The sequence below is a fragment of the Gopherus flavomarginatus genome, chromosome 3 (assembly GCF_025201925.1).
Source record: "Gopherus flavomarginatus isolate rGopFla2 chromosome 3, rGopFla2.mat.asm, whole genome shotgun sequence".
Lineage (NCBI taxonomy): Eukaryota > Metazoa > Chordata > Testudines > Testudinidae > Gopherus > Gopherus flavomarginatus.
Genome location: NC_066619.1, coordinates 197976130 through 197994929, shown reverse-complemented (window position 1 = coordinate 197994929; position 18800 = coordinate 197976130). Strand labels below are relative to the sequence as shown.

The following is an 18800-nucleotide window of genomic DNA, read 5'->3' as shown; positions in this document are numbered from 1 at the left end:
ATACATTGATGTTGCACCATTAGTCATATATAATTCATTTAGTACAAAAATCTGGCTTATTGTGCTGAAATCAGTGTATCAAGCCTTGGTTGAGGAATCAATCACCCCTTAATACCACTGATTCCTATGGGAAAAGCGGTTTTGACTTACGTTTTTACTTACAATGTAATTCTGAGGAACAAATTGTGTCATAAGTCTGAGGACTCCCTGTATAGTTGAAAATGTAGAAAAAACATCCAAAAATATTTAATACATTTCAATTGGTATTCTATTGTTTAACTGCATTTTTAATCCCTGTTAATCGCAATTAATTTATCTGGGTTAATTGTGTGAGTTAACTGTGATTGACACCCCTAATTTTAATCCCATTGAAGTCAATGAGTCATGGCAATAAAGTGGGTTTATTTGCAAACTTGGGCTGTAGAATGATGACAAATCTCAAGTAAAGTCAGCAACTAAAAAGGGATCTAGACATTTGTTTGTCAATGTAATATCATAGCAGAGGAAAGATGGACAGAACTAATCCAAATACAAAACATAATAGGCCTTTGAAATGCTGTGCTGGTTTTCATGAGTCCCTCAGAAATGGGATGTCTGTTCCTTGCCCTTTTCCTAAGAACTGACTGCATGGCCATTGATTTAGGTTTACTTTTTAAAGGGATTCTTTAAAGGGATCCCAGCATGCTCTTGTAGTAATTAGCCCTTTATATCTGGGGGATATAACCAGCTGCAGGCCCAGGAAGATCACTTTGCTTTTGACTACTATAGGCTGCAACTCCATCTCTTCCAACTAATAAGTATTTTAGTTCCCTTTAAGATTTTTTTTTTCCTCTTTCTTTTCTCATTCTTGATGGTGCAGCAAATCTGCATGTGTACTCACCCTAACCAGGCTATTAGTTGAGATGCTATAACTATTTGGTTTTCCCAAATTTCACATGCTTGTGGGAAACAGTGTTTATGGCCAGATTTAGCAATCAAGCATATCCCAGGTCACTACTCTTTCTTGAGTCTATTTTTAGACCTACATGTGGCTGGGAGATGAAGCGCCATATTCTCTCCTTCCACAGCTAGGACCTTGGGCTTCAGAACCATCGGGACTGATTTCTTAATAGGAGGAGAGAGTCTTCCCACCCATCAAATACAATGCTTCAGTCAAGTGGCACCCTCTTGGGAGCTCTAGAGCCAACAGTTCTTGACAGTGACACAGAACAGTCTCTTTAAAACAAGACATGATTGATTAGTCAGCTGGAACACAGTGTTTAGGAACATTAGATTAGAACGTGTGCATCTAGGCTTTACTTTACCAACCTCCCTGGGTTGAATCTCTGCACTGAGTCAGAAATCTGACTGTAGTCTGCTCATACTTCCGTTCTTTGTCTCTAGTATCAATCATGCCCCTTGGCCAGCAGTTGTTAAAAGTCAATGGTCCAATCATTAGTCTCCATTCACATACTGACAGTTCTTGATAGACTACTCATATGGACCCTGACATGCCTACTGACTCATGGCCAGTCACTTCCCTGTTTATACACTGTGCCTGAGAAGAAATTAACCTCTTCACACCCAGTGGGTAGCAATACAAAAGTGAATAGAGAAGCCAAATCACAAACGTTGCATAAAAATAGGAATGTCCTACATTCTCCACGGTAACTACATAGTGAAATGGCCCATTTTGGTATCTGGTATATGTCTGTACACTTGAATGGCATGCTATTTTGCTTTTACGTGCTGATGGATTTTACATGAAAATCTTCTAAACATATGTTTGGATAACAGGGAACCATCCCTGCCTGATTCATTTGCAGTTGGTTTATTGTGATACAAACCACAGTGAAGTAATAGCCCTTGATTTCTCTCTTGAACTAAATCCAAGGTGGAAGACATCAGACACCCAAAGTGAGCTACATCTAAACGCAGGAACAAAGACCAGAGTGATGTTCATTAATATCTTCTTGGGACTTATGGGTGACATTTCCTAAAAGTGGCTAAAGGAGCTAGGCACCTAACTCCCTTTGAAAGTCACACATCTTTAGTCACTTTTGGGAGTCTCACTCCAAAAGAACATTTAAATTAAAAAAAAATGAAAATCACTGATTGAAAATCACAACTTTACATCAGCAACATGGAAATGCTTATCTATGTCACAAGGGGATTAGCCAATATTTTTTCCAGAACTCTGAAGGTAATTAAGTATTCTACTCATTTTTATTCTTAAAGTAAATAATAAAATCTTAGTACTTGGCAGAAACTCTGCAAGTTCTAATTCTCAATATTAAACATCTTGCATGATTAAAAATCATGTGTTCTAGTGACATTTCAGAAGTAGCGTCTTATATAGCTGTCATGATTACAAAGTCGTTCCATGACTAAACCTATAGAAATAGAAAAACTTCACTTATGAAGTTGGAGATGCATAGATTTTTGTAATAAAATAAAAGCCTCCCCAAATAAGTTGTTCTAGATTTTGGAAAAAGAAATAAAAGTAGCTACTTCTAAAACAATTTCAGGGAATGCAGGACACAGTAACCTGCCAGCCACACACACACTACAAAACTAATGAGAAGCTACATGCTCCACTTGGAGGCACATCCATTTTCTTCTTAAAAGAAGTCATTTATAGAAGAGTACGTTGGTGATCTCTTCTTACATGCTAGATCCTTGTCAAAAAATTATAAATTACTGAAGCATATTATAATGCAGTATCTCTGTATGTTCTGAGGAGTTCTTCACAATGTTTAATGTAGAAAGGTTAACTATTAATTGCAAAATAATTGTTTGGAATTATTCCATCTTAAAAAAAAAAAAAAAAAAAGACACACTATGCATTTTCCTCCCCTGGATTATTGAAATGTTACCAATGCCTACCGACACTGAGAACCTGTTGGTATTTGGGGAGAATGGGCCAATGTAATATTCACACAATTGTTTGGTGCTCATTCATCCACAACTCAGAAGTATTTGTTTTTCCTGAAGACAGCATAAACTGCTCAGAGAATAAAACAAGGTTTCAGAAAACTCATTAACAAATTGGTTAAACAACCTCAGCATGAGGTACATTACCCAAAGTTGTAACCTTGCACTGAGCAACAGGAAAGCATAAAGTACTGGTATTAGTGCAGTCTCCCACTCTGATTTAGCTTCATAGGTACCCTAAAGCTATTTTTTATTGCAATCAAGCAGAAATTAGAGAAAAGTATTTTATAAGCTACTAAGTAGCCATCCAGAACCTAGCTGAGTTTACTCACTGAGCTTTGACTTAATCTCTTAAAGCTGCTGTGGGATACATGCACAGTTTTTTACTTCACTGCTTGTGCAGCAATTCCCCTCTCTCTCCCCATCCTGCTGACATGCTACATGCTGAGAGCTTGATATCTATTTGTTCACATTGCTGGCTAGTGCCTAGTTGAAGAATGAAAGGGACTGTGTGGTATAAGAAGGTGGTGGGAATAATGAAAAAGTATGAACAGGACACAATGTGTTTATGTAAGTACACACCACTGAGACTAACAGCCTCACCTGATGAGCAGTTTGAAAAGAGCTTTAGATATATTTTAAAATAAAAGCAATTTTAACTTTTTAAAAACTTCATATTGTGTTGGTGGGGAGAAGAGAAAGAAGGAAAGAAAACAAAGTAACTGCAATCTGGAGGAAAGAAAGTTGCTAGGATTTGAAGTGACCTACTGGCTTTGTTGGCATACCAACTAAAGAGCTGTTCACTTGTGTGACTGACTTCTATAGCTGCCACAGTGTTAATCCCTTGGGCTTTTCTTCCATTTGATTCAATTCTTTCCCTGCCCCCATTGTTGAAGTATTGCTGTTACATCCCCTATTCAAATTGATAATTCCAGGGGTTTTGGCTAGTTTTGCCAGTTAGCAGCTGAACTTCTTACCCTGTTGACTCTTAGTATAGTCCTGCATTTAAACTAGGCCCCATTTTTCCCCCAAAGTGGGCCACATTATTTTCAACAAGGTACCTGTATAGCTGAGGGAGGGGAGTGACAATTATCACCTGGCCAACACTATAAAGTTCCAATGTGGGGTTATTCTCAAAACCCTTGTTTTCCACTCTGCATTCCTGGAAGTACCAGAAGTAACCAAACCAAATATTGCTTCAAATTTATCTTGTAGCAATACATACATCACATACTTTTCCATTTTTTATTTAATTCTGCACAGTGTAACAAAGCACTTTTTCACAACTGAAGTATTCAGAAAAGTTTACAATTGTGTTCTGGAAGTCTGGAATTAAAAAAAACTCTTCTCTCCATAGTCACTACAATAACGCCAGCTTTACAGCAAACAACAGAAATATTTAAACAGCTATATTGTTCAACCAAGAATTACTAACTACAAATCAAACAGTTCTCATCATTTAGGAAAAAATGCAGCTGTACAAAACCTCTCTCTTTAGGCATCTTCACATCCTCCTCTTCTGTGTGCTTATATACAGAACTGTGAAAAGGAAAAAGTGAAACATGTTAAAGAATTCCAGTACATAAGGTGCCATGTTTACCCTATCAATTCAATCAAGAAATCAGGAAATGTAAAAGTTGAAGTTCCAAAAGCAATATTAACTGAGTCAAACTACATATATGTAGTTTTTTTTCCAGTTTTCCTTGTAGAACACTTAGTTTAATATATTACTTCATCAAATTGTGCATCATAACAGATAGAGGATGTACAGATGGATTCTATAGTGTGACTGTTCCTAAAACCAATTTCACTGGAACTGCCTTCTGTGATGCCGAGGAGAGTCCAACAGGATGCATAGATTAAGGGTGTTAGAAATAACAGTCTTGATCTGACAACAAAAGGTTCAGGATCCTCACTTATGGCAAAGGTCACGGTAACCTATGAAAGAGTCTGTACATTTCACTTATTGGACCAGTACCACAGTGTCTTGTGAGGCAGGAAACCTTTTAAGTGTTTAGGAAAGGGTTTCCTTTGGGGCAGAGGGAAAGGAGGAGGAAGCCATGACACTTGCATCTTGGGTGCCCAGAGTGTGAAATATTTCAGAATTAACTATTTTCTCAAACTGAGGGGTATCACTTCTCAGCTCAACCTGTTTTCTAGAGTCTATTACAGGCCACCCCATAATGAGGAGTGTGGTAAGACATCTCGCAACCTTGCCATCATCCAGCTTCTTCCCTCAGCCTTTAAAACATGCTCTTATTTCCAAGTCTTTAAAAAAAGGGGGGGGGAGGTGAGATGGGGGCAAAAACCCCTTGACCATATTTGCTTCCCTAACTTCAATCTCACCTATCCAAATTCTGTAAGAGATGTCTGGCCAACCTGAAGGTGACTTCTCTATTCTCATCCTCCTATTGAGACAAAGTCTGTCTAATTTCTCTCTTTCGCATGGGCTCTGTGCTCGTTTTCCTCTTTCTGTCCTTGCCTGCGGATGTCCACAGAGTTCAGCTCCTGGCCCTCTCCTTTTTTTCCTCTTTATATTCTGCTCCTGGGTGACTTCATCCATTCCTGTGCCTTCACTTCTCTTCTCTACACTGATTCCTCTGCACGTGTGACCTCTGCCCCTCTGCTCATTCTTCAATCTTTGCCCACAGTCACCTTCCAACCTCTCTTCCTGGCATTTCCTGCTACCAGGCTGAAAGCTTTGCCTATATTACAAATACCTCCATCTCAAGGGGTTGGGTTACACTAGCATTATCCCTCAATACAGTTAAAGATAGGCCATTTTATAGTGCGGATAGGACCTTAACTGTCTTTGAACCACACTAAAACTTATCTGTCTAGTTTGGGGACGGCAACCTTTCAGAAGTGGTGTGCCCAGACTTCATTTATTCACTCTAATTTAAGGTTTTGCATGCCAGTAATACATGTTAACGTTTTTAGAAGGTCTCTTTCTATAAGTCTATAATATATAATTAAACTATTGTTTTATGTAAAGTAAATAAAGTTTTTAAAATGTTTTAGAAGCTTCATTTAAAATTAAATTAAAATGTAGAGCCCTCTGAGACTGGTGGCCAGGACCTGGGCAGTGTGAGTACCACTGAAAATCAGCTCGCGTGCCACCTTTGGAACGCATGCCATAGGTTGCCTACCCCGGTCTAGTTGCTTATACTCCGCCTATTTCCATGGTAGCTGAGCCTTGGAAAGTCTTATTATAATGTGTCATGAGTCAGTTTAATTATTGCAGTCTTCTTAATGAGAGTAAAATCTTCACCTGTAAGCACAGTCTTAAATATTAATAAACTGCATCAGACAGTTAAGTTAGTCAACATTCAGTTTTGGACAATCAAACTGTGAGTGTATTACAGCGCTATCAGTATCCACAGAACCCTATAAATGTACACACTGCTTTACAAAGCAAGACGTGAAGCAAGGGACAGCTAGACAGACAAGACAGTTCTGGTGAATGTTACTGGTTGGCTGACTAAGGAAAGAAAGTGTCCTGTGATGGGTGGGTTAGAAGGAGGGATAGAAAAGAGAGGGTACTTGGTAAAAGACAGGGAGAGGGGAAAGAGTCACAGGGATCAATAAGGAAGAGCATATGACCAGAATAGCGCAGCAGGAGGAAATGAGAACACAGATGGTAGGTAAAAGGAAGATTATGTAAGGCCTCTAGCAAGAGTAAAAGTTTGAAATGGATGTGGCTGGAGACAGGCAGTCATTTAATTTTGTTTTCATACATGCCTCAAATTCAAAATTCCATGCCAAAACCAATCTCCTAATCAAGAGTATTGCAAGGAGGGAGAGTTACCATTATTTCCTCGGATAAATGCATCCCCATATTTGTTCTTTAATTGACCATTTACATATTCTTCTGTCTGCTCCAGAGCTATGTTCATATACCCATCGAGGCAAGCCAGGACACCTGAAGACATTTAACAAGTTTTTAAAAATGAAAAACAAAAACAACAGATTAGATTTCAAAAATCAGGGTAAACATAAATTTGACAGTCTTTTATTCTTCAAATACAACTCAAACCTCTCTTTCTAGATAAACTGCTCTGATTAACTGAAGCATACAGTCTACTCTAAGCCAATTAGAAAGCAGGTCAACAATGGTACAATGAAAAATTGTCACCATAGCCTCATCATCCATCAGGTAGTGATTAAATCTTCATCAATCGCTCTGTAAATGGAAAAAACTGCTTGTGATAAAACAGAACTTTGTCACTAAAATCAATGGCTTCTGCTTGGAAAGTTGAAAATAGTGCAATTCATTTATGTATTAGCAAGAGATGAGTGGCCCTTAATAGTCTACAGAAGAGCTTCGTGTATTAGAAAGGAACTGGGCACACTGAATTTAGCTAGAAAAATGAATGGAAAGTCTATATAAAACAGGTTGAGTTTTTTATCTAAATGAAATGTCAGGGACACCATAGAGTCATGGTATTTAAGGCCAGAAGGAATGACCAGATCATCTAGTCTGACCTCCTGTATATCACAGGCCACCAACATTCCCCAGCACTTGCACTAAACTGAAATTAGATGAAAGTATTATATACCACAGGAGACTAGACTATTACGTGCCATAGGCAAAGAACAAAAGGGACTGAGGTGCACCTAAGCCCTTCACGACCCCTCAAATAGTGATCAGTTAGATCCTGAGCAGGTAAGCAAAAATCACCCAGCCAAGGACCAGAGAGCGAGCATGCTCGGTGCCATCTCAGAGCCCTGGTCCCCCTTGTCCAATGTCCCATTTCCAGCCATGCCCATCTCTAATGCTTCAGAGAAAGGAGATTGAAAAACAACAAACAAACAAGATATGGGCTTTGTGGGGATATGAATCCCTTCCTGACTCCTGCAGGTGGCTGGCTGAAATCCTGAAGCATGAATTTTTAGGAACATAAAACAAACTGGAAATGAGCCTCAGGGCTCTTCGGTCCTACCCCCAACCATCACAAGCAACCCCATCATACAATCACACTCATAAATTTGTCCAGCTCTTTCTTAAAACTCATCAAGTCATTTGTCCCCGCAACTCATATGGAAGGTTGATTCAGAACCTCACTCCTGTGATAGTTACAAACATTCCTCTAATTTCCAGCCTGTATTTGTTCACAGCCAGTTTATAGCCATTTGTTCTTGTGTCAACATTCACAGATTCTAAGGCCAGAAGGGACCATTTGTGACCATCTAATCTGACCTCTTGTATTGCACAGGCTATAGAACTTTCCCAAAATAATTCCTGAAGCAGATCTTTTAGAACATCCAATCTTCATTTAAAAACTGTCAGTGACGGAGACTCCACCATGACCCTTAGTAAATTGTTTCAAAGGTTAATTGCTCTCCTCATTGAAAATTTACACCTTATTTCCAGTCTGAATTTGTCCAATTTCAACTTCTAGCCATTGGATCATGTTATACCTTTCTCTGCTAGATTGAAAAGCCCATCACTGGCTCCCCATGCAGGTTCTTATAGACTGTAATCAAGTCATCCCTTAACTCTTCTCTTTGCCATGATAAACAGATTGAGCTCTTTGAGTTTATCATTATACAGCATGTTTTCTAATCCTTTAATCATTCTCCTGGCTCTTTGTCCCCTCCCATTTATCACCATCCTTCTTGAATTGTGGGCATCAGAACTACACACCAGTGCTAAATACAGATGTAAAATAATCTATCTTACTCAAGATTCCTGTGCTTACGTGTCCCAGGATCACACTAGCTCTTCTGTCCACAGTGGGAGTTCATGTTCAGCTGATTATCCACTATAACCCCAAATCTTTTCAGAGTCAATGCTTCATATGACTCAGTCCTCCCTCTGTAAGTATGGCCTACATTCTTTGTTACCAGATGTATACACTTATATTTATCTGTATTAAAACACACTGTCTGCTTGTACTTAGTTTACCAAGCGATCTAGATCGCTCTGACTCAGTAACCTGTCCTCTTCATGATTTACTGTTCCCACACTTTTGTGTCATCTGCAATTTTTTCAGTGATAATTTTATGTTTTCCTTCCAAGTCACTGATCAAGATGGTAAATAGCATAGGGCCAAGAACTGATCCCTGCAGGATCCAACTGAAAAAACACCCACATGATGATACCTCATCTACAGTTGCATTCTGAGACCTATCATTGAGCTACTTTTTAATCCATTTAATGTGTGCCACATTAATTTTATATCATTCTAATTTTTTTTAAAACAAAATGTCACGTGTTACCAAGTCTGATGCCTAACAGAAGTCTAAGTACATTATGTCAACACTATTACCTTTATCAACCAAACTTGTAATCTATAACTTAAACTTAACTTAAGTCTGATGGGATCAATTTTCCATAAACCCATGTTAATTTGCATTAATTACACTCCTTCCGTTAATTTGTTTTTTTTTATTAAATCGAGCCCTGTATCAGCCACTCCATTATCTTGGCTGAGACTGATGTCAGGCTGACAGGCCTATAATTACCCAGGTCATCCCAATCACCTATTTAAAAATGGCGAAACATTAGCTTTCTTCCAGTCTCCTGGAACAACTTCTCCAGTGATCCAAAACTTATTGAAAATCAAAATTAACGGTCCAGAGATCACTTCAGACAGCTCTCTTAATCCTTTAGTTTAAATAGTTCTAAATAACTTCAATATCCATGAAGTGATCACCTTAATATAGGATAGCATAGTACCCCATAATATGCCACATTTTACAACAATTTTGATCTACAATATCTTTAAAGAAAAAACTTCTTTGACTGGCAGCTGTTATCTTCATCCTACAAATTACACATTACAATAAACTTCAACATTTTTCTTGAACACAACTCAGCTAAAATTGTAGTTAGTACCTGACATTTACTTTTTAAAAATACTATACATTTTTATTTCAGTATAACTAAGCTTGCAACATTTTAAAATGAACACATTTTTAAACATGCCACAGGCTTCAATTTTCCAAGATAGTTATACTGTTTAGTTACTGATCACAAAGAAAAATTCCCTTCCCTTTAGTATTTTATTTTCTTGACTTTTAACAAATGAATACAAAAGCAATGTTGCTTTTAAAAATATGTATCTCTTCTTTTCCCATTTTTCTCTTAGTCTTCTTCTGCACTGCACTCTGTATACAGAATTCACTTCCTAAGCTGGTCCACTAAGTCCCTTAAATCCCTCCTCAAGACCTGCTTCTTTTGTGACACCCATGAATCCCTGTTTCTTCAAAAGAGCTCCACCAGCATGGAACTCAAAGCAGAATTAGGATCTTAGCCATCTACTTACTTATTCTGTTTACTTAATGAACAAATTGTTCATTTATGTAGAGGGAAGGGGTTCAATGTTGGGAAGAACAGGTGCTAGGGACACTAGAACTGAAGCTCTAGGATAGTTTGAAGAACAATTATATTTTTTATTTTTTTTGTTAAAACACACTAAATTTGCAACTAGTAAGATGTGTGCCCTGTCACACTGGCCTTTTTGTATGTTGTATTCCTTCCCCTACTACTCATCATTTTTGTCATCTTAGACTGTATTCTTTAGAGTTGGGACTACGCTTTCCTCTGGGATCGGAAAACATCTGGTACTTTTTGGGTTCTAAATAATTATTATAATTTAACTGTATAACTGTCTGGATTAAAGAACAGCAATGTAGAAAAAACAATCCAGTTGGACTCTTGTCTAGCACACATCCTCACATCTCAGCAGTGTTACTGTAAAATCTTCCATTAAATAACTGGGAATTTGAACTCTCTTGCCAACTTTTAAAGTCTTAGGATCACATTTTCCTACAAGTGTTTTTCTTTCTTCTCTTTCCATACAAATAGGAGAAACTGACTGACTACACACTCAGTGCTGTTAATTGCACAAAATCAACAAAATGAAAGAGTCCCCTCCCCTCTTTGATCTCTGTTATACTAATCTCGGGAATTACTTTTAACAATAGTAGGTAAAAAATAATTTCAGACAAGTGAGACTAAAGTTGACTACATACCTTTTAAAATATCACTCAGTATGCCTTAAATGGCAGTGTTTTCACAGCCTTTTTTGTTCCCAGCGTGGGTTCATGTTTATTTCATTCTCTCTTCTTCCCCCTTGTATTTTTCCACTCTACTAACAGGCCTGGCATAAAATGTTGTTATCCAACCTCCTATTTACATTTTAAATGTGTATATACACACAGAGGCAAGCAAGTCACACACAGTAATTTACCAAATATGGTTTGTGCTTTTTCATGGCCTCTTCCCTTAAATGTGGCATTCACTTGGCACAGAATTGAGACATTTTGCAATTATACAGTCATACCTGCATTAGGTGATATTTGTCAAAAAAGTACAATTAGCAACATGGCCTAGAAACAGAAATAGATACATTTGTTGACAAATTTGTTATGAGAGTCTGGAATCCTTTTTGAACAAAAAGTTTTTTAAAATGTTTTAAGGAATTTCACAAATGCAGCTTACATTATAGTTTCATGTACTATAATAAATCGCCAAGTAAATTTTCCTCACCACAACACATGCACTATTCTCTCAAACAGTGTAAAGTGAAGTCAGCTGAGTTATAGCCATGTAAAAACTGGTGAGATCAGTATTGGGCCTATAATATTTATATATTTGAAGCACTCAGTAAAATACCTTTTTTTTTTCCCGGGGGCGGGGGGGGGGAATTGAAATGTATAGTTTCAAGTTAGACAGTGTTTTCTATGTCCCAGCCAGCCTCCTCTTCCTCACTGAAAGCAAACAGCGAGGTATAAACCTCTGATGACACTGCTAAAAAAAAAAAAAAAGAACACAGAGCCAACAGACCTGTTCTGAGGAAAGTCATGCTGGGACACTAGACCTGTAAGAGAAGCTTCTTCTTGATAATCCTATGAGAGGATAGGCCCATGACTAACTTGGGTTTTCAAAAGCATTTAAGTGATATTAGAGCAAGAATCCCATTTAAAGCCACTGGAACTTTTGCTCCTACATTACTTAGGTTCTTTTAAAAATCCCACTCTGAAGCCTCAATCCCGCAGTTAAATATATGCATAAATCAAGAGGATTCAAAATTCCTATGCTGGGCGCCTACACTGCTTCTTTCAAGACTACTGACCTAGACAAATTGTTTTAATCAAAAAACCAAGTGGTTTTTTCCCATCAGCAATTTATTCAGAATTATTTGTTTTTATTTAATATTGCCACCCTTTTCCAAATCTTAAATTGGCTATTCTAACACTTCAGATCACTGCACTACTAACTGGGATCCCCAGTTCAAGATTCCCAACCAAAATTCTCTCTGGGGCTTATGTAAATCACTAAAATAAATGTCACTCTGGGGCCACAGGATACAGGAGTTACACCAGTCACAACACGAACCTGAGAATCTAACTCAAGCTACTATTACTATACCAATAATTCCTGTTATATGCAAGCCACCATACTAACACAGCCACAGAAAGAAAATACAGGTACCAAGAAATTAACATTCCTGCAAAGTTCTCTTGCTTTTATTAGTTATGGGACAGTCATTGTTTTAAAGTTAAGCATTGTATTTGTCCCTTCCTCCCCCAAACAGTGAGAATGTAGATATTATTCACTATGGGAGAGAGTGGGGAGAACTTACCTCGATAATCAACTCCAGAATTTAACTTTACAACAACAGGCCTTCCTATAATTTGTTTTAAGAAGTCACTAGGGGTTTGCTTCCGTAGACTCATTGTGATGGTCCTGGTGGTCTGGGAAAGAAAAAATGTTTAGATAAATAACTCAAATACTGATCTTAAAACATATATTCAACTAAGACAGGCAGTCTTGTGGCTCTCAAAGTGTTCAGTAGGGAAAAAATATCAAAGTGGATAAAAATGAAATCTGCAGAAAAAGAGGACAGACTTAAAACTGCAGTTCCACAGCCATAGCATGAAACATTCTATTTAACTTTTTTGCAGTTTCTGAAATTCTTAATAGGAATCTTCGTATGTTTTTCTGTTGAACATCTGTTCACCATGCTGTGCTTCTTGCAAACTTCCAGTGTAGCCAGAAAAGGCTTTGATTTTCCATAACACCTTTTGTTAAAGCAGCTTTACTCGAATTATGGAATCAAGAATAGTTAATGTGTTTCATATCCAAAAAAAAATACAGAAATCCAGTTATATGCAGACTGCTATGTTAAAATGGAAAGAGCAACGAGATTGTGTTAAAAGTAAAATTCTGGGAATGATTCTGATCTTAGTTACACTAATGAAAATCAAAAATAATTTGGCTGAAGTCACTCAAACTCAATGAAGTTACATCATGCACACAACATATGGAAATAATCAGTACATGAGTATTTACCGTGCATGCTTTAGATTCAGTTAAAAACATACGGTATATACTCGTTCGTAAGCCAAATTTTTTTTAGTAAAAAAGGGAAGCATCAGAGAAGGGGGTTGGCTTATGAACAGGTATAGAGAGGGAGAGGTGGGACACAGCCCCTCCCCCCAACAGAGGGAGCAAGGAAAGACAGCACAGCCAGCAGAGTCAGAAGGGTAGAGGCAGGGCCAGAGTCTCTCCGCTTCTGGCCATGCTGCTCTTCCCCCAGCTGCAGCTCCAGGGCTGGCAGGCTGCCTCTGCGCCGCCCAGCCCAGCCTGCGGGGGGGGCAACTCCGGCCAGGCCAGAGACATCCTCACCTGGTCTACCCCAGCTAAGGTGGGAAGGGATGGGATGGGGAGAGTGTGGGGGTCCCAGGCTAGGGGTGGGGTCATGTGGAGGGTGGTCACAGGAGTTACTCTCCTAACCCCTAGCTTCTCTTCCCACCCCCCAAAATTTCCCCACTAGTTGCTGTCCCGGCCTGTCAGGGTAAGCTGCTGGCGGGCCGGGCCACTTTGTTTACTTGTTTACCTCCGTGCCTGCCGACACTTGAGGTAAACAAACCGTCTTGGCCCGCCAGAGGCTTATCCTGATGGCCCGGGAGACAAAGTTTGCCGACCCCTGAATTATAGGGTCGGCATCTGAATGGGTCATAAATTTCCATGTTTACTTATCCATCTTCGGGGCAGGTGGGGTCAGCTTCTAAATGAACCAGCTTATGATTGAATATATACGGTATTAAGAACTGATCTGTATTATCAACTCATCTACAAAGTTTCACTTTTAGAAACAAAGCTAACTGCAGCAAATAAAACTACTAAAAATATTTTAACAAAACTAAAAATGGAAGAAACATTTTAAAGACGTTTTAATACAAAAGACCAAAGAAGTATCTGAACATAACTATACTCTTTACTGACTTTTACTTTTAAATAAATAAATAAAATAAATAAAAGCAAAAGTAGTTTCTAAAACTGCCTAGCATCACACACAGCTTACATGAACCACCTAGCTCCCTCCAAAAAGGCTCAGGTTTACTGTTCTAGTTTTTCCAATATAAAGACTTCCACAGACTGGGGAGCAAGAAGGAAGAGGGAATGCAAAAGTTAGTATGTCAGAGTCCTGGATGCACAGAAGCTTTTCTTAATGGATTTAAGGTTACTGCAATGGGCACAATAGTAAAATCAGGATGGTGTGTCTGCAAATGTATGTATATATCTTTTATCAGAGGAAAGGCCACAATTTTAGGTCTATCAGCATGTTATTTTACCTGCTGACATTAAGTTCACTGTCAATTTTCAGTCTGATGTGACTTCAACAATCAAGTTTTAGAACTCATTAAAAATATTACGTAAGTTTACACTGGAAATTCTACTCAGGAACACTCCCACATTATTGTTGTTATTATTTGTATTATACTAGCATCTACAGATCCCAACTGAATTTGGGGCCCCATTATGCTATGCACTGTACAAACTACGCTGCAAGAGAAAGTCCCCGAAAACGTACAAGCTAAAAATACAAATTGGCTGTCTTGTATAAACACCATAAGCAATCTGATCACTTTTAGAGAAGTAATCAGAAAAGACAGCTGTTCATTCTGCTTCAGCATGATTTCTAAATGTAGATTACAGGTCCTCCTATCATAATGTAACAACATCTTGCTATGCTATTTTCACTGACCCATATTAACCATTGGAGAGTCTTATGCAGGAAAACTTTTACCACTTTCACGTTTTAAACGCAGTAGTCAATTAAAAGTATGAATTGTCCTGGGTCACTATGCTTTTTCAGTAGTCAGAATACATATTATCCAGTCTATTCTTATATCCGTGCTAGGTTTTTGTATCTGTGAATTCTAACATCCCTTTTCTACTGCTCACCTTCTATATTCTAAATGAGACAAGACTAGCAACTCCTTCTCAGCTTCCAAGGCAAAAGGGTAGGACTAGTAAACCCAGAACCTTGACTGGAGACAATGGTGTAAAATGACTTTATTGATCAAAGATGAAGGCTGAACACCTTAATTTTAATTCCTAGGTCTTTAAGATAACACTTATGTATTATATTTGGGGGAGGGGTGTCAAACTTTTGTATAGTGTGGACTGCATAGTGTTTCATGAACCACTTCCCTTTCTGTTGTGATTACACACCATCATAGTGTGTCAACTATAGCAAAAGATACAGAGAAAAATATTAAGAGTGTATTCAGTGTATTTTAACTGTCTCAGGCTTGTCTGCACTTGAAAGTTAGGTTGCCTTAAAACTACACTCAGTTCTGTGTGGCTTAGGGACAATCTTTAAATGTGTATATTGGAGAGCATCAAGCACACTGTGATATATAAGTAAATAAGATAAAGATCAAACAAAGCTGACTTACATTATAAGACTGCATAAAAGCATCCCAAGGGAAACAGTAGAGACCTCACTGATTGAGAGACTTAAAAAGTTCTTGAGAATAGTGCCTAGGCAACAATTTTGCATCACATGAATGAGCACATGTATTGTGTTACTTTTTTCTCTCTCATATTTAGGATACTCCAGATCAGAAATGGTACTGCAGATTTTAATGGGACTTTACACATTGTCACTCATTTAGTAACAGGTGAGCACATAGAAAACCCACAGCAACTGGAACAACCTATGAAAAACAATGACTATGTGTAAAAACAGCCCAAGGCTGACACTGCAACAGCTCAGAAACGGATGCTAGAACCCCAGGTGAGAAGAACAGCCCCTGGTGACGGACTTGTGCAGATTCTACTATCCAGCCTGCTTTGTGGGCTGCTCCACCGCACTTAGGGCTTGTCTACATCAGAAAGTTGCAGCGCTGGTGAGGGAGTTACAGCGCTGCAACTTTGAAGGTGTACACATCTGCAGGGCACCACCAGCGCTGCAACTCCCTGTTTGCAGCGCTGGCCGTACTCCCGTTTTGTCTCGGGTGTAGAGGATCCAGCGCTGGTGATCCAGCGCTGGTAATCCAATGTAGACACTTACCAGCGCTTTTCTTGACCTCCGTGGAAGGAGGAAGCCTCTGGTAATCAAGCTGGTCTCCTTTCCCGGTTTGCTCTCTCGTTCCCGGAGCCCAGAGCAAGCAGATCTCCTTCCCTGCGGTTTGCTGGGTGGCTCCGGGAACGAGAGAGCAAACCGCGGCGAAGCGGGTCTCCTTTCCCGGTTTGCTCTCGCGTTCCCAGAGCCCAGAGCAAGCAGGTCTCCTTCCCTGCGGTTTGCTGGGTGGCTCCGGGAACGAGAGAGCAAACCGCGGCGAAGCGGGTCTCCTTTCCCGGTTTGCTCTCTCGTTCCCGGAGCCCAGAGCAAGCAGGTCTCCTTCCCTGCGGTTTGCTGGGTGGCTCCGGGAACGCGAGAGCAAACCGCGGCGAAGCGGGTCTCCTTTCCCGGTTTGCTCTCGCGTTCCCGGAACCCCCCTTGAAGCCGCCCAACAGCGCTGCAGTGTGGCCACATCTAACACCACTTGCAGCGCTGGTTGCTGTAAGTGTGGCCACTCTGCAGCGCTGGCCCTATACAGCTGTACTAATACAGCTGTAACAACCAGCGCTGCAAAACTTTAGATGTAGACATGGCCTTAGATTGGCACATTCATACAATATCAGGGTTGGAAGGGACCTCAGGAGATCATCTAGTCCAACCCCCTGCTCAGAGCAGGACCAATCCCCAGACAGATTTTTGCCCCAGATCCCTAAATGGCGCCCTCACGGATTGAACTCATAGCCCTGGGTTTAGCAGGCCAATGCTCAAACTAGATCCTTTCTGTACTTCACAATGAAGGGACGCAAAGGGCCTGTGCAAAGCCAAACGCTGTGACGGGCTGTAGCCAGCGTCCAACCCTCCCCGTAAGTTCCTGGGGCTCCTCTCGCTGTTAGTGCGCCCAGCCTGACCCTACACCCCTCGCTCGGGGCAGCTCCCTTGAACCCACAGGGCTGCAAGCGGCAGTAGGAGGCCCGGGGCGTTGAATTCAGCTGTGGAACCGCTGCCCAATCAGCGCCACTTCGCTCCCGGTTCCTATTTAGACCCAGGGACTCGCAGCCGCCGCGACCCCCAAACGGGGATTTTTCTCCGAGCCCCAGCGGCTGCTCGGGCCGCCTTTGGGCAGGGCCCGGCGTGGAGCCGCACGCGCCTTTCACTGCGGCAGGCAGCGGGATCCTCCCTCCCCCCGGACCGCGCGGGGGCCCCGGCGCACGCAGGGAGCAACGGGCAGCGGAGCCGCGCCCCAGCTGCGCGCGGCGGCCCTGATCACGTGGAGCCCGCGCGAACAGCGCTCCAGGCGCACCCCTGCTGTCCCGAGCTCCCGCGCACTCACCTCACTCGCTCCTCCGCGCCCCGTCCGCCGGCGGCCACTCAGTCGGCCAGTTCCCAAGCAAAGCGAAGGACGGACAGCGCTCGCAACCAATCAACGCCCCCTCCCGTACTTCCGGCTCCACTACGGTCAGGCGCCAGAGCCAAAACACCCAACAGAACGAGCGCGCGGTTGGGGGGGCGGGGCGTTTGTTCGCCAGTGCTCGGGGTTGAAGGGTGCTTTACTCTTCAGCCGCCACTGTCAAGTCCCTGCAGCAGTTATCTGTCCCTGCAGCTCCCCACGTGCCCTGCCGCCACTGCCAGCCTCGGGCTAGCTAAGTAGGGACCTGTCCTAGCTGGAGACCAGAGCAGGTCAGATCTGCTCAAACAACGTCAGGTCTTGTAAGAGCCTAGTTAATGTCTAGACTCTATGACATGCTTGTACGAGGGGGGCATGTGACCACCCCACGTGTCATTTCTGGCCCCTTTCCTGCTCCCCCTGCGCCTCCCACACCTGCTCCAAGCCGCACCGCCTTGCCCCCACTCTGCTCACAGCTCCTGCCCCTCTGACCTCTCCCATCGCCTCCCCTCTGTGGGCGTGGTGTGGGCCAGAGCAGGACCTGGACACCTAGTACCAAGCAGGAAACTGGCTGCCAGCGAGGAAGAGACGGGCCTCAGACGGCTTCCCTGTGCCCTCTCTAGTCCCTGCTCTGGGTGCCCCCTAGAGGGGCTCGGCTAGGGTGACCAAGTGTCTGGTTTTTGACTCGCTCAAAAGGGCCCTGGCCGCTCCGGTCAGCACCGCCGACCGGGCTGTTAAAAGTCCCATTGGCAGTGCTGCGGCACTAGGGCAGGCTAGTCCCTCGCCCTGGAAGCCGCTAGCAGGTCCGGCTCCTATGCGGGGGGACCAAGGGGCTCTACACTCTGCCACCGCCGTGAGCGCTGCCTCCACACTCCCATTGGCCAGGAACTGCGGCCAGTGGGAGCTGCGGGGGTGGTGCCTGTGGGCGAGAACAGCACGCAGAGCTGCCTGACGTGCCTCCACCTAGGAGCCAGAGCTGCTACCCTTTCTGGGGTGCAGCACAGAGTCAGGACAGGCAGGAAGCGTGCCTTATTGCCCCACTGCATCACTGACTGGGAGCTACCAGAGGTAAGCCCCAGCGCTGAGCCCAAACCCAGAGCCCCCTCCTACACTCCAAACCTCTCATCCCCAGCCCCAACACCTCCAAATGGAGCCCTCACCCTGTCCTGCACCCAACCCCCCTGCCCCAGCCCAGA

At 41.9% G+C, this 18800-nt stretch overlaps 1 protein-coding gene across 2 annotated transcripts; it reads right to left on the bottom strand.

The window, feature by feature from the left end:
* Positions 1-4144: 4144 nt before the first annotated feature.
* On the bottom strand, positions 4145-17689 carry LSM6 (LSM6 homolog, U6 small nuclear RNA and mRNA degradation associated). Of its 2 annotated transcripts, none has more exons than XM_050946731.1 (4): positions 17551-17689; positions 12507-12618; positions 6722-6835; positions 4145-4452 (listed from the first exon to the last, which is right to left on the bottom strand). In XM_050946731.1, the coding sequence occupies exons 2-4, from the start codon at positions 12598-12600 to the stop codon at positions 4418-4420; spliced, it is 243 nt and encodes an 80-aa protein (XP_050802688.1). In that variant the 5' UTR covers positions 12601-12618; positions 17551-17689; the 3' UTR covers positions 4145-4417. The 2 variants fall into 2 exon arrangements, with proteins under 2 accessions (XP_050802688.1, XP_050802690.1); XM_050946733.1 differs by lacking the exon at positions 17551-17689 and adding an exon at positions 14232-14305.
* Positions 17690-18800: the final 1111 nt, after the last annotated feature.

Excerpts from the sequence above, each read along its gene's own strand:
- LSM6 (XM_050946731.1), bottom strand. The coding sequence starts at position 12,600 with ATGAGTCTACGGAAGCAAACCCCTAGTGACTTCTTAAAACAAATTATA. Across the intron at positions 6,836-12,506 it reads TTCTGGAGTTGATTATCGAG|GTGTCCTGGCTTGCCTCGAT; the intron begins GTAAGTTCTCCC and ends AAATGTCTTCAG. Across the intron at positions 4,453-6,721 it reads ATTTATCCGAGGAAATAATG|TTCTGTATATAAGCACACAG; the intron begins GTAACTCTCCCT and ends TCCTTTTCACAG.